At 45.4% G+C, this 24,442-nt stretch overlaps 1 protein-coding gene across 2 annotated transcripts in view; it reads right to left on the bottom strand.

Annotated features, from left to right (window-relative positions):
* The window catches only part of EXOC6 (exocyst complex component 6), a 1,398,320-nt gene that overhangs the window by 539,248 nt on the left and 834,630 nt on the right, over positions 1-24,442 (bottom strand). For both annotated transcript variants that reach the window (XM_069239815.1, XM_069239814.1), the window contains exon 18: positions 7,875-8,054. In XM_069239815.1, coding sequence (XP_069095916.1) covers positions 7,875-8,054 — 180 coding nt within the window. The remainder of the gene's footprint in view (positions 1-7,874; positions 8,055-24,442) is intronic.

Genomic DNA, 24,442 nt, shown 5'->3' with positions numbered 1-24,442 from the left:
CAGAAAGGGGTAAACAGGTCATATTTAGTATGGCCAGAATGGTAATAGAAAATCCTGATTATTGGTGAAGTCGGATTTTATATTACTATTTTAGAAATGCCATTTTTAGAAAGTGAGCATTTCTCTGCACTTAAATCCATCTGTGCCTTGCAGCCGGTCTCCAATTCACATCTGGGCTGGGCTGGGCTGGTTGACAGCTCCCTTGTGCATTTAACCCAGACAACCACAAACACATGATACTCAGTCACACCTACACTCATCTGCATACTGAATGGGTCTTCCTGGGCTGGAAAGGTAGATGGGCCTGACACATTTCAAAGGCTAGTGGCCCGCCCTCACACAATGGATTGCCAAACCCCCTACTGGTACCCTGGCAGACAGCACTGTACTGGAAGAGGAACTTGTGCAATTCAAAACCACTCTTTGAAGTCTCCCCCACTTCAAAGGCATCTTTGGGTATATAAACTGGTTCTCTGACCCCACCAACTCAGACACTTCCTGGAACTGATCCTGCATCTGGACCTGAGGTACTGCCTAGCTGCCCAAAGGACTCACCTAGCCTGCATTGCTATGTAGGACTGCTGCCCTGCTGCCTTGCTGACCTCTGCCGAGAAGAACTCTCCAAGGGCTTGGATTGAGCTTGCCTCCTGTTTCTTGAAGTGTCAGGGCAAAAAAGACTTCAACAACTACAGAAACTCTTTGTGTGCCAAAAATTGATGCATGGCCTACCAGAAAAGCCGCACAGCCTGCTTTGTGACCGAGAAATCGCTGCACTGCTGACCTGGTACGACGCAGCCCAGTCCTCCGAGTGGAGCTCTGATGCAGTGCCTGCTTTGCAACCAAAGATTCGTCTGGAACGACGCACAGCCAAGCCGGAACGACGCAGCCCAATTCCCCGAGAGGAACATCGACAAAGCACCTGCCTCGCGACAGAAAGTTCAACTCATTGCCTCACTGGATCAACGCAAGAACCTGTGCCTTCTCCAGCGCGTCAAGGAATTCCCCGCATCGTCCCTGGGTGTCAAAGAAGAACCCCACACCGCAATGAGGAACCCGGACTGCGTGCTGAAAATTGACACAAACCAGGGCTGCGGGAAAAGAAGTGATGCAACGTCTGTGTTGTGCAAGAAAAAATGACGCACACCCTATCTTTTCCATGCATCTCCTCATCTGCGATCCTCGTGCGTGTAATTTTTTGACGCACACCAGGTACTTTATTAAATCAAGCATTAACTGTTTTTTTTTCTTGAAAAGAACACTAAAACTGACACTGGGGTCCTGAAGGCCTCAAATACACTTCTGATGTACTGATGCTGAACTAAATTCTTCCAGGCCTGCCAGAACTTGATTCACCAACCTCTGAAATTTGGGAGGTGCATTTTCAAACCAAAGGGCATCACAGTAAACTGGAATTGTCCATCAGGAGTTGAAAATGCTGTTTTTGGTTTGTGTGGCAGCATCAGTTACCATCACCTGCCAACAGCATTCAGTCAGGTCAAAAGTGCTGAGATACTTGGCTGCAGCCAAAGAATCAATGAGTTCCTCTGCCCTGGGGGATAGGATGGGCATCAGTCTTAGTGACTGCATTGAGACCTCTGTAGTCTACACAGAACCTCATCCTTTTCCTTCTGTTCTGGCAATAAGGTTTGGGCACAAGGGCCACAGAACTAGCCCAGGGGCTGTCTGAAGGCTCAATAAACCCCAACTCTAGCATCTTGTGGACCTATGCCCCGATTAAGTCTCTTGCAGGGTCAGGCTGCCTGTCGATTTTGCTCTTGGGTGTCAGGGAAAAGAGGTCTGGGAACTGACGGAGTACCTGTCTGCAGTCAGCATGTTGCTGGTCAGTGAGGCTGTCAGCAAAGACTGTTCCATCTACTAAGCCATCAACAGGGTTGCGGGAGAGGAGATCAGTCTGTTGGATATAAAAGACAAACAATTTTAAAACTGTCTCGGATACATTTCTGTGACTATGTCATTTTCTGAAGATTGATTTGACATTATGAAATGCGGCTGAAAGACTGAGTAGCATGAGGACCGATAACTCCTCTATTCTTGGTGACAGGGAAATTGTTTTGTAGAATAACAAGTAGACTTTCTGTCACATGTAATGGGAAAACACCACTGTGATATCTGTTTATCCCTAGAGGTGCTTCTAGATGATCTTGCAGTGTGAGAAAACCACTTTTAGAAAGTCAAGGAAATCCTGATATAAGTATATAATTTAAGTTTGCAAGTCAAGCCAAGAATACTTCAATAGCACACCAATCACAAAAAAATAGATTTTCTTGACGTCACTGTCTATGCAGATGGCTCTAATATTCTGTCAAGACTTTATAGAAAACCCATGGAATGCAACTCTTTACTACATTCCCACAGTGCACATCCAAGTGGACAGATTCATGCCATATCTTTAGGCGAAACGAAACGTTTGAGACACAATTGTAGTGAGGACAAGGTTTTCTGGCATGAATTAGATCTGATGGAAAACCGATTTAGAACTAGAGGGTACTCTCCATATACACTACAGAAAGCAATTAACATGAATTTAAATAGTACAAGTTACTCTCGACTCACTAGCAAGAAGGCTACTTTTAAGAGAGACTAGCGCTTAAGCTTTATTACACCATATAGCTCTCAAAGTTACACAATTTATCCAATCTTTACCAAGCATTGGCATTTACTCAAGTTGGATGGTGCACTCTCTAAACACATTACTAACAAACCCAGTATTGTGAATAGTAGAGGTACTACCTTGAGAAACATACTGTGTGCTAGCTTCACACCACCAGATTTGCCTGTCAATCCTACTGTCTGGCTAAAAGGATTTTTTAAATGTACCAATTGCAACATGTGACCATTTGGTGATGATAAGAAAACAACGCTTAGTTATAAAACGAGTAGAGTGTACTCAATGAACAAGTTACTTACCTTCGGTAACGCTTTTTCTTGTGGATACACTAACTACCTGTGGATTCCTCACCTTATGAATTCGATCCTTGCACCAGCATCCAACGGAAAGTCTTCTTCCTAGCTGTCTACGTCGACGAGGACGTCATAATGGCACGGCTCCACATGACTCCGTCTGACGTCAATGTGCCAATAAGAGGTCCTCGTCGGCGTACTGACGTCAGTTTTCCTTTTTTCCGTGCCTTCGACGCCAACGTTTTTTCTTCCTGGCTCGTTGATAACTGTAACGATTTTTGGAGGTTACAATGTCGCCTCCGCAGAAGTCCGGTTTCAAGCCGTGTAGGGAATGCGGGGGTCGAATGTCAGTGACCGACCCCCACTCGGACTGTATTTGGTGCCTTAGTTCGGAACATGATGTGGAAGGTTGCTCTTCATGTCAGAGCATGAATCCAAAAGCTCTGAAGGAGCGCGAGGCAAAGCTCTTCTTAGCTAAAGCAAAGAAGAAGGGCCATAAAAAGGTTCCCTACCATGCTTCTCCCAAGAAGCATAAGAAGCGGCGTCATCATGAATCTCGGCGCCGTCATGACTCTCGGCGCCGTTCGGAGTGGAGCCGATCGAGGTCTCGTTCTTCACGACGCCAGAAGACATGGGAGATGAGTCCTACTGTCACGCCTCAGCAGGAGAGTCCGGAGTTGTCACCGGCGCCTTCAGTTTTTGAGGTCACTCAATTTTCGCCGGCGCTGAGGGATCCTGATGTTCAGCAGACATCTGCACAACAGTACCCGGCTTTCCCGACTCCCGGGACGGATCCGGGCGCAATTTTTAATGCGATGTATGCGGTCTTTCAATCCATGGCCCTTGCTGGTGCACCGGCGGGTCCCACTGGGCCATTGGCATTCAATTTGGGCGCACCGGCGTCGTACAGGGCTGCTCCATTCATGCCCTTCTGCCCTACAGACACTGGCGGTTCGCGCCTAGGGTCTCCCCTGGCAGGAGTCCTCCACCTGTGACTGTGGGTCCGCCTGCACGTCAACCGACTCCTTCTCCGCGCCATCCGGCGTTGTTGTTTCCATCCAGACCGGCTCCATCACCTTCCGGCCAATCGACTTCGAGAAGGTCATCAGCCGACTTCGTGTCGGCGCCGGCACCGGCGCCAGATGAGCCTACATGGCCCTGTTCGGGGTTCGTGATCGTCGGTGTCAATGGATTCTTTGTCCAGGAAGAAGAAGACTTTCCGTCGGATGCTGGCACAAGGATCGAATTCATAAGGTGAGGAATCTACAGGTAGTTGTATCCATCAGAATTGTAATTTTATTAATTGTAATTCCAGATGTGTTGTTTATTGCATATGCACATTAGTCTACTTGGTAGTACAACACAACCGCTCAAAGAAATGATACAAGAACATATTGGAGCCATCAACAGTCCCAATCACCCGGTGGCCACACATTTCAACAGTGAACATGTAGATCAGGAAATGTACAACATCAAATTCCATGGAAAAGTCTTGTTACCAATCTCTTGGGTCCTGCCACATTGCCCTTCGCCCCGCAAGCCCACTCATGTGAAAACTGAACCATTTGTAAAAGTATGTAATACTGGCTTTACAATAGAAATCAGAGTAGTCAATGAGTGAACTCAAACATCCAGGCGGTCTACGGGGACCGCTCATTGTATTTAGAATGTGTATTTAGAGTTTCCACCATTTTTATCCTCTCAGTGAGCAACAGAGATTTTTATAGTCCATCCCACTCCTCTAATGCAAGTGCTTGCTTACTGCTACCAACTAATCTATCAATGTACTGAGCCATCTTGCAAAAGTGGGGAACAGGCACTTTACCAAATCAACCCTCTTGGCCAACAGCAAGGTAAGATTAAGAAACCTCTCCGTGGCTTTATCTGCCTGGGGATAAGGAAAAAGGCTCAATGTGCAAGTTTCAAGTGCAAGGGGTTCTTTGCAGCCCATGACAACGATTAGGATACCAACAACCCTAGCCCAGTAGGGAAACAGGGCAACACAAGCCCATACCATGTTGATAAATACACCCCAAAAGCATGGGCAATGTAGAGTGACCTTGAAAACATATGTCCAATTTTTCTGGGGCGTAAAAAGGTCCTGTTAAGAATATTAAATTGCATATATATGAATTGCACGTGGCACAAGACTTTGTTTGGTTATAGTAGGATCTTCCCGCAGGTCATTTAGCACTCTAGATATATGTTTTCCAATGTCTGAGGACTTCAACATGTGATAGGCCTACATTATGCAGCAGAGCTCTATATAGTCATCTGATCAGCTTCTTGTTATTACCTATGACATGTGGGGTTTGACACACTTCATACACCGAAGGTTACTCTGTCCCTATCTGCCAAAAGCTACACAATGCTTATTTAACTTACCTATAATATGGATGCTACAATCTTCAGTTGAAGTATCAAACTCATTTATTATTCTAGCTTCAAATAAATCACTAATAGTGGCCACCCTCCTCTCAGCCCACAACCAGAGTTGCGGTTCCCATATATGGGCCTGATCCACAAAGGTAAAGGTACATGTATTTTGCTATTCACAAAGGTATTTTACTAGGAGTATCTTTCTGACTGCACAGTCTCCAAACATAAAAAGTTAGGACAGTCCTAGTAAAATACCTTTGTGAATAGCAAACAATTGTAAACTTACACAAATGTTTAGGTTTACCTTTGCGAATCAGGCTCTATATGTGGAGGCTGAGCAATGGAGTAGCAGGAGCATAAGGAAGTATACATTTTGTAAGGGTGTGGCTATGTTTCAGAAAGGCCAGGGCTTGCCGCAGAAAGGTGATTGATTGAATGGGTAATCGCTTCATGGGAAACATCAGTCCCTGTAGCATTCCATAACTGTAATTTGCCAACAGGGAGAGACTGGTCTCCCCCAGCAAAAGACCGGCTAGCCATCTGGAGCCCCACTGAAGTTGTGCAGCAAAATATTATCTTTTTTTGTAACCTGGACATCACAGTTGTCCTGCCTCTGAAGGTAATATCAGTGACAGGAGAGAAACACAACACTAACCTCCATCCCCTGTTATCCCACCCAGGATCCAATCTAGGTTGATAAATGTACTGAGGTAGAGTAAGGGGTGAATTAACAAAAATGTAGAAAGTTGGGAAGCACCATAATTATAATAATAACTGCAATGCTGCCAATCAGCAGCAAAGGCAACACTTTTCAAAAGTAATCTGTAACTTAAGAGTTGTATCCTGCACAGGTCCTCTGTGGTATGGTAAATATTAATCCTCAGAAACCTGAATGTCTATGTCACCCAGTGAAGGTAGGCACATGAGTATGGCCCAGTGATTGGGACAAACCCTGGGTTTAAAGCGTAGATGCAACCAATTGATAGGAAGGCCAGATATGGCTGCAAAAGCACTACATGTCTGTGCAATGCCGGTGAGGCATGCCATAGTGTCTTTGGAAAGAAAACTGTCTGTGTAATACCACACAATGGTATGCCCCATTGGACACCTATCCAGCAAAGATGAGCAGCTAATGGCTGTATCGCCAATGCAAACAGTAGAGGAGATGGAGCCAAGCCCTGCCGGGTTCCCCTACCAATAGCACAAGACTCAGAGACACTCTGACCAGTTTTAATTCTAGCAGTCGGACAATTAATCAGGACTTGTACCCAATGGTGCAAATATGTGCCCACATCAAATATACTGAACACTCTGTTTATACAACCCAAGCTCAGAAAATCGACTACCTTTTTCCAAATCAAGAGACACACATGCAGCGTACGGTCATGATACTGCACAGGTACTCCTTTTATCCCATAACTTGCAGATATTAAGGGAGGTGTTACGGCCTGGCACAAAGCCGTTCTGGTCCAGGTGATCATTTCAGGTAGAAATCACCAGGTTAAAATCTTAGCCAGCAGTTGATAGCCTGAATTTAAAATTATAGCCAACAAGAGGCCATGTCCTGAATGTCCCTATATGTTTTAGGAACTGAAATGATTAAACTTGCCTAGCTAAAGAAGGCAATATACCAATCACAAATGCCTCACCATAGCTTCATCCCAATTAAGGGGCCCAGTTGGACAGAAAACACGGAGTAAAACTTAGAAGGCCTTAGGTGTTGTGTATTGTAGCTTAATAAGAGGTATAATAGTGGCAGCGTAATATTTCAAGTTTATCATAATAAGTGGCATTCATCTGACCAAGTTATTCTAATCATTCTAGTTGGATAGTAATTTGTGTCCCTGAGGAACACAGGGATGTTTCCATTTCTAGAACCTCCTTAGCAAGTGTCTGTATAACCTCAACTATCGTCTGACTGAAAAAGCTCTTGGCAGTAATATTAAACGTTATCAAGAATATGTTTCTCAACCTGTAAAATTTGGACAACTGACAGATTGAGGAGATCCTGCATGACCTTTAGAATGGTCCTCTTCTTCATGATCAAACAAATTTGGTAGAAATCTTTCAATTCAAAGACGATTGGCCACATTATTTAAGTTTAGAAAGTGAAAACATGTACTAGATGGTGACATACTAAAAAGGTGCAAACCAGAACAAACAGAAGAGCAAAACGGAGAACTCCCACATTTTCCTTTGGATACAAGGTCTGATAACTAGAAGTCAGATGGGCATCTTAGGAAAGTTTTTGTCACATAAATCTGGAATTCAGAAAATTGTGAGATGTCTGACGACAAACTTTGAGATTTTCAACCTGCCTGAATAACTGTCGACTGGTAGTTCCCAAAGCTGTGGATCAATATACCTGAAAGGAAAATATTTTACAGTGACCAATGAAGCAAGGGCCTACTTTTGTGCACTAGTGTCTTGAAAGAAAAAAGTTTACTTTTTTGTTACCTTCAGATGAATGTCTTAACAAGAAAATAGGCACTTTTAAGTTTCATTAGTAAATTAAATGCAGCCATAGCTTTCTCCATGTACATGTGAATTATATGCAGCACAGTCATACTTACAGGCAAATGTGTGAAAACCTGAAATGTGCTTCTCAGAAAATTAATAAGGTCCAGTAAATAGCCGCTGGCTCTTCCATCAGGTTCCGACATAGTCCAGTCATAATCAGCAAGCTGAATAAACTCATCAATTTTTTGGTTAAGCTTGGTGTAAATTTCCCCTTCTGCAGAATGTCTTGCATCCTAACAAATAAAAAGAATGCCCAAAGTCAACTAATCAGGATATTTTCCACACCATAGTTTTGAAAGTCAAAGTACTGTAAACATTCCATAAAACAAAAATACACAAATTGTCATAATTGTTACATTTGGAAAACTATTTAGGTGGAGTGAATGACAAAGCTCTTCTTTAAAGAGAGAGCATCTTGTCTCGCCATAGGTAACTTAAATATTGATTGTTCTTTGTTTTGTAATATCGGATTTCATACCTCTTGCAGAGTAGCAGAATGTGGGGCTATTAATAAAATGTTTTATCAGCATGGCTTTACACTTGATCCTGAAATAGAGAATTTATGAGCACTTAAACGAGGGAGCAGGTATATGAATTGTTGAGGTGAATATGGAGAATCTGTCACTCTAAATGCAATACCTACCTCTATGAATGTGAATGGGAATGTACAGTAAATTGTCATACTTTATTTTTTTTACAGCTGTTACCACATGCATCCTATTCTCGGTCTTCTCAGCAGAGCAAATGAGTTCCCATTTAAGATAACGGGAGGAAACTCTTGCTCAAATACAAATCTAAAAACATGTTGGGAATATGGAAGGTATGGTTGTCAGCAACAATTTAGCAGAGGCAACATTCAACAGTGCCAGTTTCTTTTCTTTGTATGTAAATATGTTTTATAACTCTGGTGCAATCTAGTGGTGTTAATAATCCATACAGAGAGAAGTGTACAAATAGAAGATGCTAGTGAGTAGATTTTTCAGCACACACTGTAAGCAAACATCTTTAGGTGACTGTCCATTCGCACATGTAAACATGGTTGTTGGACATCACTAAAGGCAAATATCATTAATGGCAGCTTGAAATTTCTCACCACATCTTTCGATTAATGAAGCTGTACTGGGGTACTGGCAATGCCCAGACTCTAGCAGTGATAGGCCCCATCTCTTTCCCTGGTCTCTAGATGCCCATGAATGCAAAGCTTTTGTGGTGAGGTTAGCTGGAATGAATGAGGTGTACTCTCACATATACAAACGTCTGTGTGTCTATGGGTTTGCTAATCGCAATGACCCAAACCTGGCCACCGTGCATCGCTGTGGTCATTCATGCAGGAAGCACTTTCAAGATGGTTGCATCACTAATTAAAGGCTGCCCAATGTAAGCCTGCTCTAAGAATCAATCTTTATAAACCAATCCTATCCAATATCTCAACCTGCTGTACAGCTCCTCTCTGTTCCTAAATGATGGCAGTGAAGGCAGCTTAGAGCACAAAAAGGCTTAACATTGACTTACATAGACCACCTCTTCACAGAGATTGCTGCTCAGTCGTAAGGATCTAGGTTTGTTATAAAGGAGGAGGCGAAGGAGTATGATTTAGGGAAGTTCTCACCCCATAAGCTTAACATGAACTGACAATAAATGAGTGCATTGTGGGGTTTGAGGGGCAGAATCTGAGGGACAAAGTCTGAATAATGTGTTAAAATGTCAGCAGAGGTAAGGGACAACAAATTTGAAACACATTTTATTTATAGCTGAGGGCACACACCACATTCTCAGGACTTGAACTGCCATGAAATTGTAAAATCAAGAAAAAAAGATGTTTGCTTGACATTTTGTAGGAAATGAACAATAGTGGGATGGATGACAAGCGCAACAGAAATAACAACTTTGCCCAATTCCTCCCAAATCTTCTCCATACTTCAATCTCAGTCATTAGAATTAGTTGGCTTCTTGATAGGCTAAGTTGAAAGTTCAGAGGAGGCCACAGGCACAGAGTTATAGAGCCCCCCTCTCACCCACGAGCACAGGCCTACATGTCAGTTCCCCAGTTAGTCCTTACATATAAACAGGGCTTGGCAACTGTGGTGTTGACTATATATCTGTCACCATGGTAATCCACTGTACATGTTTTTCATCCTTATGATTATTGTTGCACTCTTCGTTCTGTAACAGGTCTTATTGCTGGAATCCACAATTCTACTCACAACTATGTTTTAATAGTGAGGAGATGCAGAATGGTTGTTACATGAAATAAATAAAAAATATTCGCTGTTTTTGTAGCACCCACAGAAACTAAATCTGGGGGGGGTTTGAGATAGGCCGCTGCGGTTGACAAGCTATGCCTACAAGACGCCATTGATATTTCAAAAACTGCTAAACAATACATAAAACCCATTAAGTCATGAAAAGTGAAAATACTGAGATTTTTATTTCAAGTCTAATTAAACTAAACCAGGTATGTGTATGCTGTTGTTACAGGAAATGTAGAATATATATGCGAAAATATAACGCAACAACAGACACTGGCAGAAAGCACTATGCAGGTGTATGAAATAAAAGAACACTGCAGGCCCAAATCCATTACTGGCCAGAATAAGGTGAAGAGTTCACTTGAGAATACTGAAATGAGTAACTTGAAAGGGTCACAGTTAAAAGCAAACTTGTGTTTAGCAAACATGTAGGTATTTATGATTTTAGGCACACAGGCTCACTGGCACACACTTCATGTTTACAAATAGATTGTAAACCTGATTAGACAATAAGTGCAGGAAATCTAATCAGCTCAGACTACACGGAGGACTTAGGGTTACAATGATATGCTACACATAGTATTAAAATTGTATTTGCTACAAAAATGTAGGTATTCAACAGTGATGAATGGTTAGTTTGTTGAGCATAGTTAAAGCCACAAGTGAGGAATGTGCTGATTAGTTTGGAGTTAAGGGGTTACGTGGTCACAGGTGTTCAAATGTTTTTCTATTTCAATCTATGTTTGGCCAATCATTATTTACTGTTTTGTAACAAAGTATTGTGTGAGTCTGTATATAAGAGGCCATCTGTGCCACAGCAAAGTGAGAGCGTCTGCCTACCTATGTGAGGATAGTCAGTCTCCCTGTCGCGATGAAAAAGAGCTGTCTTTTCACTGCCAAAGAAGAGTGTCTTTTTTCCATTTTTAGGTTTTTATTCATCCTGCAACTCTGTGTTATATGTGCCAGGATTCTCTGCTCAAAAGGTTTGAAGAGTAACTGGCATGCGCCAATGAGATAAAAGGGTATGAACCAGCAATCGGGGTAAGCGTTGTCCATATAGAGAATCTAGAAGTGCGGGGAGGCCATTTCAAGGGCTCTAAGTATGATTAAAAAATCTAATAATATGAAATCGGGAAAATACATCTTAAACTATGGGACAACACACCTCCAACAATGTTGATATTTTAACATCTCTAAAATACTGAATGAAGACTTAAGACAAGTCATTTAAGATTTTGCCTCTCTGCCATAAAATCTCACAAAATAGGAACTGGAAAGTAGCTAAGTCATACTCGGGGAAAAGAAAAAAGCAAGAAAAAGCTTTAACCAAGGAAAAGGAATCACAATGTATGGCAATATATAAAGCAACCTGTACAAACAACCACAGAGTACATAAAAGGAATTAAATAATGTCAGTGTTGCATCGAAGTATCTTATCAGAAGAGAGATACCAAAGAGAGGTATCCCACTACTGACTCGCAGTAGTCCTATTTATTGGCAGAGTCTAACAATTGCATCTTTTCGAGGAAAAAGATTGGCTGCTTTTGTTGGCAGTTTCCACATTACAGGTCTAAATGGCAACAATTCCTGGTATTTGTAGTCTTTCCTTTGCCTCAATTTGAAACAACTGATGTATCTCTTGGTTGTAAACAGCTTATTAAATTGTAAAACTATTTCAGTGTTTGCTATCACCTTCCTTCTCTCCCTAGCCAAACATAGGGCCTGATGAACAAGTTACTTACCTTCATTAACGCAATATCTGGTGGAATTTCCCAGGCATAAGGCTGGATCCGGAAACTTTTGCTTGAGCAATACCCCTGCACGTGCCATTGGGTAGCTTAGTTCGGTTCCGCATGGTGTCGTTGGCACAACATATGATGTCGCAGTTACCTATATAGGAGCTACCCAGGTGCGCGGACATCACTTACTTTCTACACAACTTCCCACACCAAGAGCACACAGCCATGAAGCAAAGTGATAAATGTGTGTCAAATCTAGAGCCCTGAAAAGGGATCACCCTGACCCTAGATATCTGTCCGCAGAGAGGGGAGGCATGGGTGGGTGTAAGGAATCTGCAGCTAGATACAGTCTCTACCAGGTAATGAGTTACTGAAGGCAAGTAACTTGTTCATCTGATATAGACTTCTAGCTGTAGATTCCTTATCTTTGAATAGATACCCAAGCCATTTCCTCCTGGCAGTGGGCAGCGGACAAATTTGCTAAACTACAAAGTCTTGCAAGACGAATGGGCAAAGTGCCCATCCCTGTGGACCTGGCAGTCCAGCAGTAGTGTTTGGCAAACGTGTGCAGGGACACCCATGTTGCGGCCTGACAGATGCCCTGGACTGGGACTCCACGATCTAATGCCCTTGTTGCAGTTTTTCCTCTAGTGGAATGGGTTTGTAAGACCTTAGCAGGCCGTTTTTTAGCCAGAGCATAGCAGATTTTTATACAGAGAACGATCCAGTGTGAAATAGTTAGTTCCTGTACTGCCTGACCTTTCTTTGCTCCCACATATCCCACAAAGAGTTGGTCGTCCATCCCGAACTCTTTTGTGCGGTCAAGGCAGAACAACACCATTCTTTTTGGGCACAGTCGGTAGAGTCGCTCCTCTTCCTTAGAGGTATGCAGGTGAGCAAAGAAGGTGGGCAGGGTGACAGTCTGTCCCAAATGAAATGGGGTCACCGCCCTTCGGAGGAAGGAGGCACAGGTGCGAAGCACCTATTTGTCATGAAACACTGTGAGATATGGAAGCTTGCTGCTGACAAGGCCTGCAGCTTACTCACCCTCTGGGTAGATGGTATTCGGCTAGCAAGACTGTCTTGATGGTGAGCAGGCAGAGGGGACAATTATGTTGAGGCTCGAAAGGAGCACACATGAGGTACGTGAGAACTAGGTTCAGGTCCAACTAAGGAATAATAATGGGCGAAGGGGGAAAATATATGTACAAGCCCTTTTAGAAACCTATTTACAGTAGGGGAGTTAACCCCTTGATTGCCATGGACGTAATGGTTACGTCCATGGCTGCGCCAGTGAGGCGCAATGGACGTAACCATTACGTCCATTGCACAGCCCTCGGGAGAAGCGCTAGCGCTCCCCCGAGGGCCACCCCCCACCACCCCCAGGCCAGGGCTGGAAGGGGAATCCCTTCCCCTTCCACCTCCGCTCCTCCATGACGTCAGCGCACGATCGCGTGATGACATCATGAAAGGGAGGAAAGACGCGTGGAAGCCATTTGCTTCCAGTGGGTCTACCAGCAAGGAGGTAGGTTTTTACCTGGGGGTGGGGGGATGCCTGTAAAAGGCATTGAGGGCAAGGAAAGGGTATTCCTTTCCCTTGATGTCTCTTTGAGCATTCCTGCTGCCCGATCGCACTGCGATCAGGCAGCAGGAATGCCCACTAGACACCAGGGAACTAGTGTGTGTGTGCGTGTGTATGTTTATTGTTTTGGAGAGCGACTCCTTGGGCAAGGGTCGCTCTCCTTTGGGGGGCAATACCTTTTTGGCCTTATTTTTAGGCCGATCTGCCCCCCAAGGGGGCAGAAAGCCACTAGATACCAGGGATTGTTTTTTGTTGTTTGTTTCTTTTGTGTTGGGGGGGGCGGCCCCTTGGGCAAGGGTCACCCCCATGGGCCCAAATGCACTATTAGGCAGTAATCCCCATAGCGCCAGGGATCATGTGTGTGTGTGTGTGTGTGCTTTGTGTGGGGGTGGTGGCCCCTTGGGCAAGGGTCGTCCCCCACAGGGGGCAATGTAATGTAGGCGATTTCTGCCCCCAAGGGGGGCAGATTGGCCTAGTTTTTGTAGGCCCTCCTGCCCCTGGGGCGGGGGGGGGGGGGCAGAAACCATGAAGATGTCAGGGATTATTTTTTCTTTTGCTTTCTTTTTTTTGTGTTGGGGGGGCTCTCCCTTGGGAAAGGGTCATCCCCAACGGGCAAAAAGTACTACTGGGCATCGGCCTATTTCTTTTAGGGTTCAGAATCCCCAAAGCGCCAGGGATCATGTGTATGTGTGTGCTTTGTGTGGGGGGGTGGCCCCTTGGGCAAGGGTCGCCCCCCAAATGAGGCAATATATTCTAGGGCATTTCTGCCCCCCTTTGGGGCAGATTGGCCTATTTGGTGGTGGGGTGTTTGTCAACTGGCGAAGTATTTGCATTAATGATAACAGTTTATTTCTTCTTTTTGTTCTAGTTCAAAGCTTTTGCTTCCTTTGCTGTGGCTTGTTGCAGTTGTGGCAGTGGTTGTCCTGCGGTATGTGTAGTTGCATGGTTTAGGTAAGTAAATAAATTTACTCCAAAGGAGTATTGTTGCCGTGCATGAATGACGTTTGTAGGTGGTGTACTGAAGGCAGGATTGTGTGTGAAATGGTCTTTAGATTTATGCACAATGATTATTGTGTTGTCTAATGTCTAATATGCTTTTTTTCTCTTTTCAGTAGGATATCATTGGTGATTGCTGTGGCTGTGCAGAGTAGTTGCTGGGGAGTCGAGCTTTTTCAGGCAAGTGAGCAGTATAGTTTTTGAGTTTATAACTCTTAGTGATAAAGCTACACTTTGTTTGTTACTTATTTTACAAAGTGCTGGTGGTTGGTGGTGCATTTGTTGTCCAGTTAATTTTTGGAGGAAGGATCAAGGCTAGCCATAGGATGACCACTCAGCAGGTTGTTGCTGTCCTTTTTGAGTCGTCTTCTGACCATGATTATGAGACTGACTCTGCATCTGAGGCAGAGGAGGAAGTGCAAGATTCTGGAAGTGAATTTTCTGGCAGAGAGGAATCATCTGACGATGAAGCCACTCTCAGTGCTGATGGAGGGCCTTTTTTAAAGGAGGCCAATGATGTGCTGATGGTGCAGGAGCCAGCGGCTGAAAGGCTTCCCATTGGAAGACCTGACACGTGGGTTGCACCAAACATGGAGCAGCCACAGTTGCCTGCGTTTACTGGTGTACCAGGGTATCGAGTTAATACAGAAAACCTTTTGCCCGTCAACTTTTTTGAGTTGTTTATGGACAAAATATCTTTGGAAGAGATTGTTGAGCAGACTAATTTGTATGCAGAGCAGTTTTTGAGGGACAACGCTGCCAGACTTAGGCCACACTTTAGAGCTAGCCGGTGGATTCCCACAAATCTGGAAGAGTTGAAAAAGTTTTTGGGTTTAACTTTTTTGATGGGGCGGATAAGCAAGCCATCACTGTCTTCATATTGGTCGACAAGTCCCTTGATGGCAACTGCTATATTTCCTGCCATCATGAGTCATAACCGGTATGAGCTCCTTCTTCGTATGTTGCATTTTGTAGATAATGTTTTAGCCTTGCCACAAGATCACCCTGATTCTGACGATCTTTTTAAGATTAGACCGGTCCTTGATCATTTGGTAGATCGTTTTTCAGAGATCTATGTTCCAGGCAGAGAAATATCTGTAGATGAGTCTTTGGTCCTGTTCAAGGATCGTTTGGTTTTTAGGCAGTACATTCCTAGCAAGAGGGCACAGTTTGGAATTAAGATGTATATGCTGTCTGAAAGTAGTACAGGATATGTTTATAATTTCCGGGTCTACACTGGTAGGGATTACAATGTTGACCCCCCTTGTTGTCCACCCACTTTTAGAGTTAGTGAGAAAATTGTGTGGGAACTTGGTAGACGACTGTTTAACAAAGGTCACCATTTATGTGTAGATAACTTCTACACTGGAGTTCAGTTGTTCAGAGTAGACACTGTTGCTCGTGGCACAATCCGCTCTAATCGGAAAGGCTATCAAAGAGAGCTTGTCTGTAAAAAACTTGAGAAGGGACAGTGCAGTACCTTGCGGAATGATGAGCTGCTAGCTCTGAAATTTGTAGACAAGAGGGATGTGTACATGCTAAGTACCATCTATGATGAGAGTACTTCACCTGTGGCTGTTTGGGGTCAGGTTGCCCAATTGTGCAAACCTGTGTGCATTTTAGACTATAATTAGCACATGGGTGGTGTGGATAGAGTAGATCAGAGGTTGGAACCTTACACTGCTGCTCGTAAGTCTTATGCTTGGTATAAGAAATTAGCGGTTCACTAGTTCCACTTGGCAACTTTTAATGCTTTTGTTGTGTTCAAGGATAGTTCTCCAGAGTCAAGGATGACATTTGTGAAATTTCAGGAGTCTATCGTAGCTAGCCTTGTTGTGCTGGAACAGGCAAGAGTTCCCAGAGAAGCAGTGGTGGTTGATGTGGCTAGATTGAAAGATCATCACTTTGCTGAGCACATTCCTCCCACGGCCAAAAAAAAAAACGTTCCTGCTAAGAGATGTATAGTCTGTGCTCGAAGAGGTATCAGGAAGGAGACGAGGATGTACTGCCCTGATTGTCCTTCAAAGCCTGGGCTGTGTGTGGGTGGCTGTTTCAGGAGCTACCACACACAGAAGAATTATTGGGAAATTCCGTGAGCGTAAACTGCTGTTTTATATTTTTATATGTTCAGTTTCACGGTTGGCCTTACTGTCATGTATTCAGTTAGAGCCTTTGTGTTTGTAGTTTTGTACTTATTTATGATTAGTGGTTTCTTTGTTGTTTAAAAACAAAAAAAAGTGATGGTGGTGTGCGTGGTGAGGCGCTTGGCTGGCGGTGTGAGTGGGGTGGTGCTTGGCTGGCGGTGTCTGTGGGGTGGCGCTTGGCTGGCGGTGTGAGTGGGGTGGCGCTTGGCTGGCGGTGTGAGTGGGGTGGCGCTTGGCTGGCGGTGTGCGTGGGGTGGCGCTTGGCTGGCGGTGTGCGTTGGGTGGCGCTTGGCTGGCGGTGTGCGTGGGGTGGCGCTTGGCTGGCGGTGTGCGTGGGGAGGCGCTTGGCTGGCGGTGTGAGTGGGGTGGCGCTTGGCTGGCGGTGTGAGTGGGGTGGTGCTTGGCTGGCAGTTTGCGTGGGGTGGAAATGCCAGTCCACACACTCATCAGCTGGTGTGACTGCTGTATCAGGCAGGTGAGCGTATCAAAGTGATGTCTGTCGATGCGAGTGTTGTAATGTGCTGGGCCCGTGGCTGGCGGCGTGAATGGTCTTGTGCATGTCATGTATGGAAGGTGTGTGAATGGACTGTAAAGCGGTTGCTGCCTTGTCGTGGCTTTACAGCTCACGAGCTGTGAGTCATTGGTTCAGTTTTTTGGCCTTTTAGTTATTAACAGTGCATTTCATTTTTGTGAAATCTCTTGTTAATAAAATTTGATCCAATGAACCATCACTCACCCTCGTGCCAAATCCAACCAGTATGTGTGATAAAATGACAAAATCTGCTCCGTTGTAATCCGGCGTCGCAGCACACCTGTGACATGCTAGGTGTCTCGGGTGGGACCCCAATGATGAAGCATGCCACCAACTTGGTTGGTGGGTGAGGGTTCTTTTTAACATAACCAAAGTGCATTTCTTTTCACAATTTTAGTGTTTGGAACAACACATAAGTAGGTGGACACATCAAATGTATCTATTGCAAAACTACCTGTGTTTGGGGTGTGGGGGACCTATGTTTTTGGTCCAGGGTGAGGCCTTCATCTAGAGAATCCTACCAAACCCAGACATGTTATAAAAATAGACACCCCAAGTACAGCAAGGAGGTGTGGCTTGCCTGGATCCCCAAAAACTTTCTTATCCAGACTCCTCTGCAAACCTCAACCTTTGCTTAAAAAAGTATATTTTCCTTACTTTTCTTTGTAGGATCACCGTTGTGACACAAATTTCCTACCACTCAGAGTTCCCGTCAGTCTCCCAGCATTGGTTTCTCACCCATTTCTGTCACTAACTGGAAGGAGGCTGAAAGCACAAAAAATAGTAAAAATGGGGTATGTCCCAGTAAAATGTCAAAATTGTGCTGAAATTTGGGTTTGCCTGCTCCTAAAAGCTGGGAAGCTGGTGATTTTAGCACCGCAAACCCTTTGTTGATGCCATTTTCATGGCAAAAACCACAAGCCTTCTTCTGCAGCCCTTTTTTCCCCATTTGTTTTGAAATAAATGAAATTTACACTTTATTTTGGCTTATTTCTTGGTCTCCTTCAGGGGAACCCACAAAGTCTGGGTGCCTCTAGAATCCCTAGGATATTGGAAAAAAGGACGCAAATTTGGTGTGGGTAGCTTATGTGGACAAAAAGTTATGAGGGCCTAAGCGCGAACTGCCCCAAATAGGCAAAAAAAAGGCTTGGCACCTGAGGGGGAAAAGGCCTGGCAGCGAAGAGGTTAAAGAATGAGGGTTGGTCAGGCAGCCACAAAAAAGCGGATAAAGCAGACAGCCCTTAATAGTGCCCAGAGCAGAGCCCTGCTGGGCAAGAGACAGAATAAAAAGAAGAACATCAGAGAGAGAAGCAGAAAGAGGATCTAAAGAGTTCTCTGTGCAATATTTTAGAAATCTTTTCCAATGGCAGGCGTATACCATTTTTGTGGAGGAACGCCTGGCTGCTAAAATAACATTACAGACTTTGGGAGGAAGGCTACAAGGCTGTTAACTGTCAATGCTTAATCTCCACGCATGAAAGTGCAGAGTTGATAGGTTCGGGTGGAAAACCCTCCCCTGCTGCTATGACATAAAATTCTCCCGAAGGGGTAGCCTTATCGCAGGATCGATGCTCAACTTCAAAAGTTCAGGATAGCAGACTCTCCTTGCCCAGATCAGAGCCACAAGAATTACTTTGGCCCGGTCATTCTTGATCTTCATGAGAATTGTGGGCAGCAGTGGTATGGGCGGATAGGAGTACAGCAAGCCTGAGCTCCACTTGCAATGAAAAGTATTGCGAAGCGATTGCCGCCTTAGAAACTCCAACGAGCAATCCTGATGACATTGCATGTTCTGCTCGGAGGCCAACAGATCTATCCAAGGCTCTCCCCACTGCTAAAAGAGTCCCTGCACCACCTCTGAATGGAGACACCACTTGTGATCCGCTAGGCATCGAAGGCTGAGCTTGTCCGCTCTGGTGTTCAAAGAACCTGCCAGGGGTTGGACCACCAAGGATACACCCTACTGTTTCAGCCATGTCCATGGACACTGTCACTCTTAAAGGGTCCACAATCCCACCCTACCCTGCTTTTTGCAGTACCACATGGCAGTAGTGTTGTCCGTGAACACCTGCACTAACTTCGCCTTGACAGAGGTAAGAAATACCTTCTATGCTAGTCGGATCACCAGGAGCTCCAACAGGATGATGTGGAGCCTGGATTCAGCCAGAGACCAGAGTCCTCTGATCTCCACCTCTCCCAGATAGCTGCCCCATCCCAGAAGAGACGCATCTGTCACTACTGTGAGGTCTGGTTGGGAATGGGAAAGGAGTCTGCCTCTGATCGAGTCATGGTTTGTAATCCACCACTGCAGGTCTATCCCAGTTCTCTACGAGATCTGGATCATGTCCGAGAGATTTCCCTGATGCTGTGCCCACTGTAACTTCAGGTCCCACTGCAGCGTCCGCATATGCCACCTGGCATGATTTACCAGCAGGATGCAGGAGGCCACGAGGCCCAGCAGCTTAGAGTCAGTCTCACCGGCAATCAGGATAGAGGCCGAAACACTGGTATCATAACCTGAATATCATGGACTCGCTGCTCGGGAGGATATGCCCAAAACTGCACTGTCCAGAACTGCTCCTATGAAAGAGTGTGTCTGAGAGGAAGTCAGGTGTGACTTTGGCATGTTTATAGTGAACACCAGTGAATGCAGAAGGTTTGCTGTAGTCTGGAGGTGGGAGACGATAGCCTGGGGGCAGTCCACCTTCAACACCCAAACGAGATAGGGAAAGACTGAAACCCCTGACATGTGCAGATGAGCTGCAACCACCTGCATCACTTTGGTAAACACCCGACGAGCACTGGTAAGGCCAAATTGCAGCACAGTGAACTGAAAGTGCTCGTGGCCTACCTTGAACCGCAGGTAACGCCTGGATGGGAATATGAAAATACACATCCTGTAAGTCCAGCGCTACCAACCAGTCTTCTAGGTCTAGGGCAGACAAGAACTGAGCCAACAAGAGCATCTGAGCTTCTCTTTCTTGAGGAAGAGAATGATGGTCTGTATGTCTAGAATAGGGTGAAGACTTTTGTTCTTTTTGGGTATCAGAAAGTGGCAGGAATAACAACCACTGCCTACTTCTGATACTGGGATCCTTTCTATGCCTCCCTTGGCCAAGAGAGTAGTAACTTTCTTTCGGAGCAGAGACAAATGATCCTCCACCAGCCGCATGTTGGTGGTATTGGGGGAGAAAAGGATTGGAAAGGTAGGCAAAGCCCTTCTGAATGATCTGCAGTACCCAATCATTCGATATAATGGACTGCCAGTGGAGGAGATGATGTTGAATTCTCCCTCTAACTGGGCAAGCATGGTCCTGCAGAACCAAATTAGGAGGGCATTGAGGCTGCAGCTGCCAGGGTCTGGGTTGTGGACGACTTCTGACTTACAGACCCTATAGGTCTGATGACACCGCACCCATGTCCTCGCATAGCTTGGGGAGCTTGCGCAGGACGGTAGCTGGCACAGGGCTGGCGAGGTGGTTACACCCCTTCTGTGGCCACGAAAGGGGCGAAAGGCAGATGGTCGATGAGGGGTCACTGAGAGGCCCAAGGACTTGGCCATAGCCCAAGGGTCCTTAAAGTGCTCTAGTGCTGAGTCTGCCTTCTCGCCAAACAAGTGAGTACCGTCAAAGGGCATGTCCATAAGGTTTGCATGGACATCCCCCGAAAAGCCAGATGTTCTCAGCCAGGCATGGTGCCGTTTGGCCACCATCGCCGAAACCGCTCTGCCCAGCGAGTCAGTCTTATCCAGGCCAAACCGAATGGTGAACTTCACTGAGTTTCTCCTATCTTTCATCGCTTGGGATATGATGGTCCGGTCCTTCTCCAGGACCTGTGGCAGCACTTGCACACCCATATCCCATATCCCATATGTGAGAAACGCGCCAATAAGCATGAGGTATTCACCGACCTCATGCCAGGCTGGTGAAAGAAAACATCTTCTTCCCAAGCTGATTCAGCCTCTTGGATTCCCTGTCCGGGGGAACGGAAAGGAATGTGCTATGGGAAGTTGGGGCTTGGAATACCAAGCTCTCAGGGGTGGGGTGATGGTTGAGGAAACTAGGGTCACCAGATGCAGGGAGATGGCGATAGGCAATCGTCCTATTTACAGAAGCCCCTGTGCTGGACTTGGACCTAGTTCGCAGCAGGAAGTCGGCAAGTGCCTCATTAAAGGGAAGGAGGGGTTCGGAAGTAGAAGCCCCAGGGTGAAAACTTCAGTCAAGAGGTTTGTCTTGACAGCCACCGAGGACAGTTCAAGGTCAAAGACCTGAGCTGTCCTATGTACCACCATTGCATAGGAAGCTCCCGCCTCTGCAGCTACAAGCCAGTCTCTGGAGAGGTGCCCATTCCACTGGCCTCTCTTAGCTCCTCATACCAGTCCATTGACCCCTCTAACTTGTGTTCTTAAGAGTCCAGTGACCCCTCCGACTCTTCTTCCATGCCTAGCTTCTGAAAATAAGGCTCAGGCAACGATCTGGCATCTGTGGGTGCCATTGGCACCAGAATTGCCCGGAATCAGAATAGGGCTGGTGCTGCCAGGGGCATCAGCGTCGTGATGGGCGCTGGAGAAGGTTGAGTTGGTACGACTGGCGCCGGTCCTGATTCGGAATCGGATCCATGAGACCCCATCGGAGCTAAGGCCAAAGCTGCAGGACCTAATGGGGCCTCCTCCAACTCCGTGGGGCCGGAAGGTGCTCCGGAGGGGTCGATCCCCTCAAATTTGCAGTGCAAGGCCTTGTAAAATTCCTTTACTTGAGCGGGGGAGCTCTGGCTCCCGGAAATGAAGGGAAATGAGGAGTCGGACCTGCCATCAATTCTGCAGAACCGTACCTGGAACGCCGATGCTCCGAAGTCATTGCGTTGCCGACGGACAACGCGAAGTCTGTTTAGACTACTACTACTTCTTCTTGTGCCTCTTTTTCGAGTGTCTCAAGGATCTCAAATGGAAAGAAGAGCACTTGGGGTTCCTGGAGCATTACTACGACCTTCTCCTCGACCAGGACCTCCTAGGAGTCATGGCAGATGGCGAGGAATGCCGGTCTGCAAGGAGCTTTAGAGACTGCTCCCTCAAAGCCTTCGCACCATGGTCTGGCAGTCCGAGCATGATTTGGAGTCGTGGTCACCCTCGAGACACCATAGGCAGATTAGGTCACGGTCTCTAACTGATATTACGATGTGGCAGGTGCCACACAGCTTAAACCCTATGGATCCACCCAATGGCACACGCAGGGGGAGTGCTCAAGCAAAGGTTTCCGGATCCAGGCTGACGCCTGGGAAATTCAAAGGTAAGGAATCTGCAGCTAGAAGTCTCTATCAGATTTAAACATTGGCAGAGAGGTTACTCTGTCACAAAGGTGACGGATATCCAGCCCGACAAAATCAAAATCCCATTATATCCAATGGCATATAGATTTTGGTGGACGGGATATCCATCACAGTTCTGATGGAGAACCCCCTCCGCCAATACCTAAATCAGGCCCATAATACTTTTTTTTTTTTTTTTAATATATCTTTTATTGCTTTTATAAAGGTAATAACATGAATCATAAAAATTTTAAGATATTCCCCAGCTACATAACCCCTCCCACCCCCCTTCGTGCACTAATTACATCAAATAAGGATCTTATTACGCCATATCTCTAAAGTCAAGAGGTAGAGAGTTGTTCCGAGATATTTTATGAAGTAGTTGTAGTTATCTGTTCGGGGTCCGAATCCGATGTTGAATTGTCTTCCTCCGTGGATGGGGCATCTATAGTCTTTAAGTTTTCCAGCAATGAGTCCCATTGAGTGGCATTTTCTCTGGGTCTTTGGCCCCGTAATGCTTCTTTCAGTAACACTGAGCCCTATGTTTCAGCCCATTTTACCAATGTATCCTGCCATCTGTTTACTAGCGGACCACCTGGGTCTTTCCAATGTGAGGTTATCTCTCTCTTCGCTAAAATCAGTGCTAGGTCTGTGAATTTGTTTGAGATTTTATGTGTCGAAGGGCGAGGGAAATCCCCCAAAATTGCTGCTATTGGGGTTGTCAATAGTGGCCTTTCAGTGCAGATAGCTATTTTCTTGAATACTTCTATCCAGAACAGGTTAATTTGAGGGCAGTTCCATAGCATGTGCATTAGGTCTGCTGCTAGTTCAGCGCATCGCGGGCAACAGGAGTTATTTGTGTTATATATTTTGGTTATCATTTGGGGGGTTAAAAAGGCCCTATGATAAATATACAAATTTATCAGTTTAAATCTTGCGTTCCTAGACACTGCATAGACGTGGGATGTAATTCTAGCCCATTGGGTATCTTCTAATGTGGTGTCAAGATCTTTCTGCCATTTATCCTTGAGTTTATTTAGTGGGGTGCAAGTGCTGTTCTGTATGAATTTATATACCCCTGAAATGATCCCCCTTTGGTCTCCTATAGAGCAGAGGAGGCCGCACCCCCCGTGGATCGGGGGCTCGCAGAGTCCTGTGCCCCACAGTTTTGGAATGGTTCTAATGAGGGCGCTGTGAGTGAGGAACAGTCCGGGTGGGAGGGCGAATCGACCTTGTAGCTCCACATAAGAGCAAAGTTTTCCATTAAGAAATAAGTCACTCAGTTTCAATATATTATATGGGACTAATTTGTTGACGTGTTTGGTGATTTGAATTCCTGGAAGGCAATTCAATGACTCCAGAGGGATTTCAGTTGCATAGGGAGTCTTTGTATGAGAGCGTTTTAAGTAGTGATCCCAGCAGTGTCTTGTCGCTTCCCACTCCAACTGGAGTGGCTCTTTTGATTTTCTGGGGTTCAATACTTTTTTCTAGTGGACAATTTAATGGTATCTGTAAATCTGTTGTGACTGGAGGTTTATTAATCAATTTTGCCAACCATTGTACTTGTCCCACCCAATAGTAGATTTCTATGTTGGGGCGGCTAAGCCTCCCTCTATGGTAGGTCTTTGAAGAGTGTGGAGAGCTATTCTGTGTCTGCTAGGTCCCCATATGAAGCTTGCAATTATAGAATCTAAGTTCTTGAATACTGAATTCGGAATTATGAGTGGGAGTGTGGAGAAATAATATAATAGTCTGGGTAATACTATCATTTTAAGCAGAGCAACTCTCCCCGAGATCGTTAGTGGTAGGGTGCTCCAAAAGAGCATACTAGCTTTAATTCCCCTAACTGCTCCATGTATGTTCCCCTCCAGCAAGACTTCTAGTGAATGATAAACGTTGACTCCTAGGTATTTAAATGTGTTCGGTGACCAGGGTAAACCCCTAGTGTCAGAGGGTCTCGGGGGTGCCTTTGAACACCGGGAAAATTTAGGATTTTCTCCAGTTAATCCGGAGTCCCGAGGCTGTCCCGAAGTTTTCTAGCATATCTATCGCCCCTGGTAGGTCCATATCTAGGT

The sequence above is a fragment of the Pleurodeles waltl genome, chromosome 6, assembly GCF_031143425.1.
Source record: "Pleurodeles waltl isolate 20211129_DDA chromosome 6, aPleWal1.hap1.20221129, whole genome shotgun sequence".
Classification (NCBI taxonomy): Eukaryota; Metazoa; Chordata; class Amphibia; order Caudata; family Salamandridae; genus Pleurodeles; species Pleurodeles waltl.
Note: the sequence above shows the minus strand (reverse complement) of the source record. Positions and strands in the feature narration are given on the sequence as shown.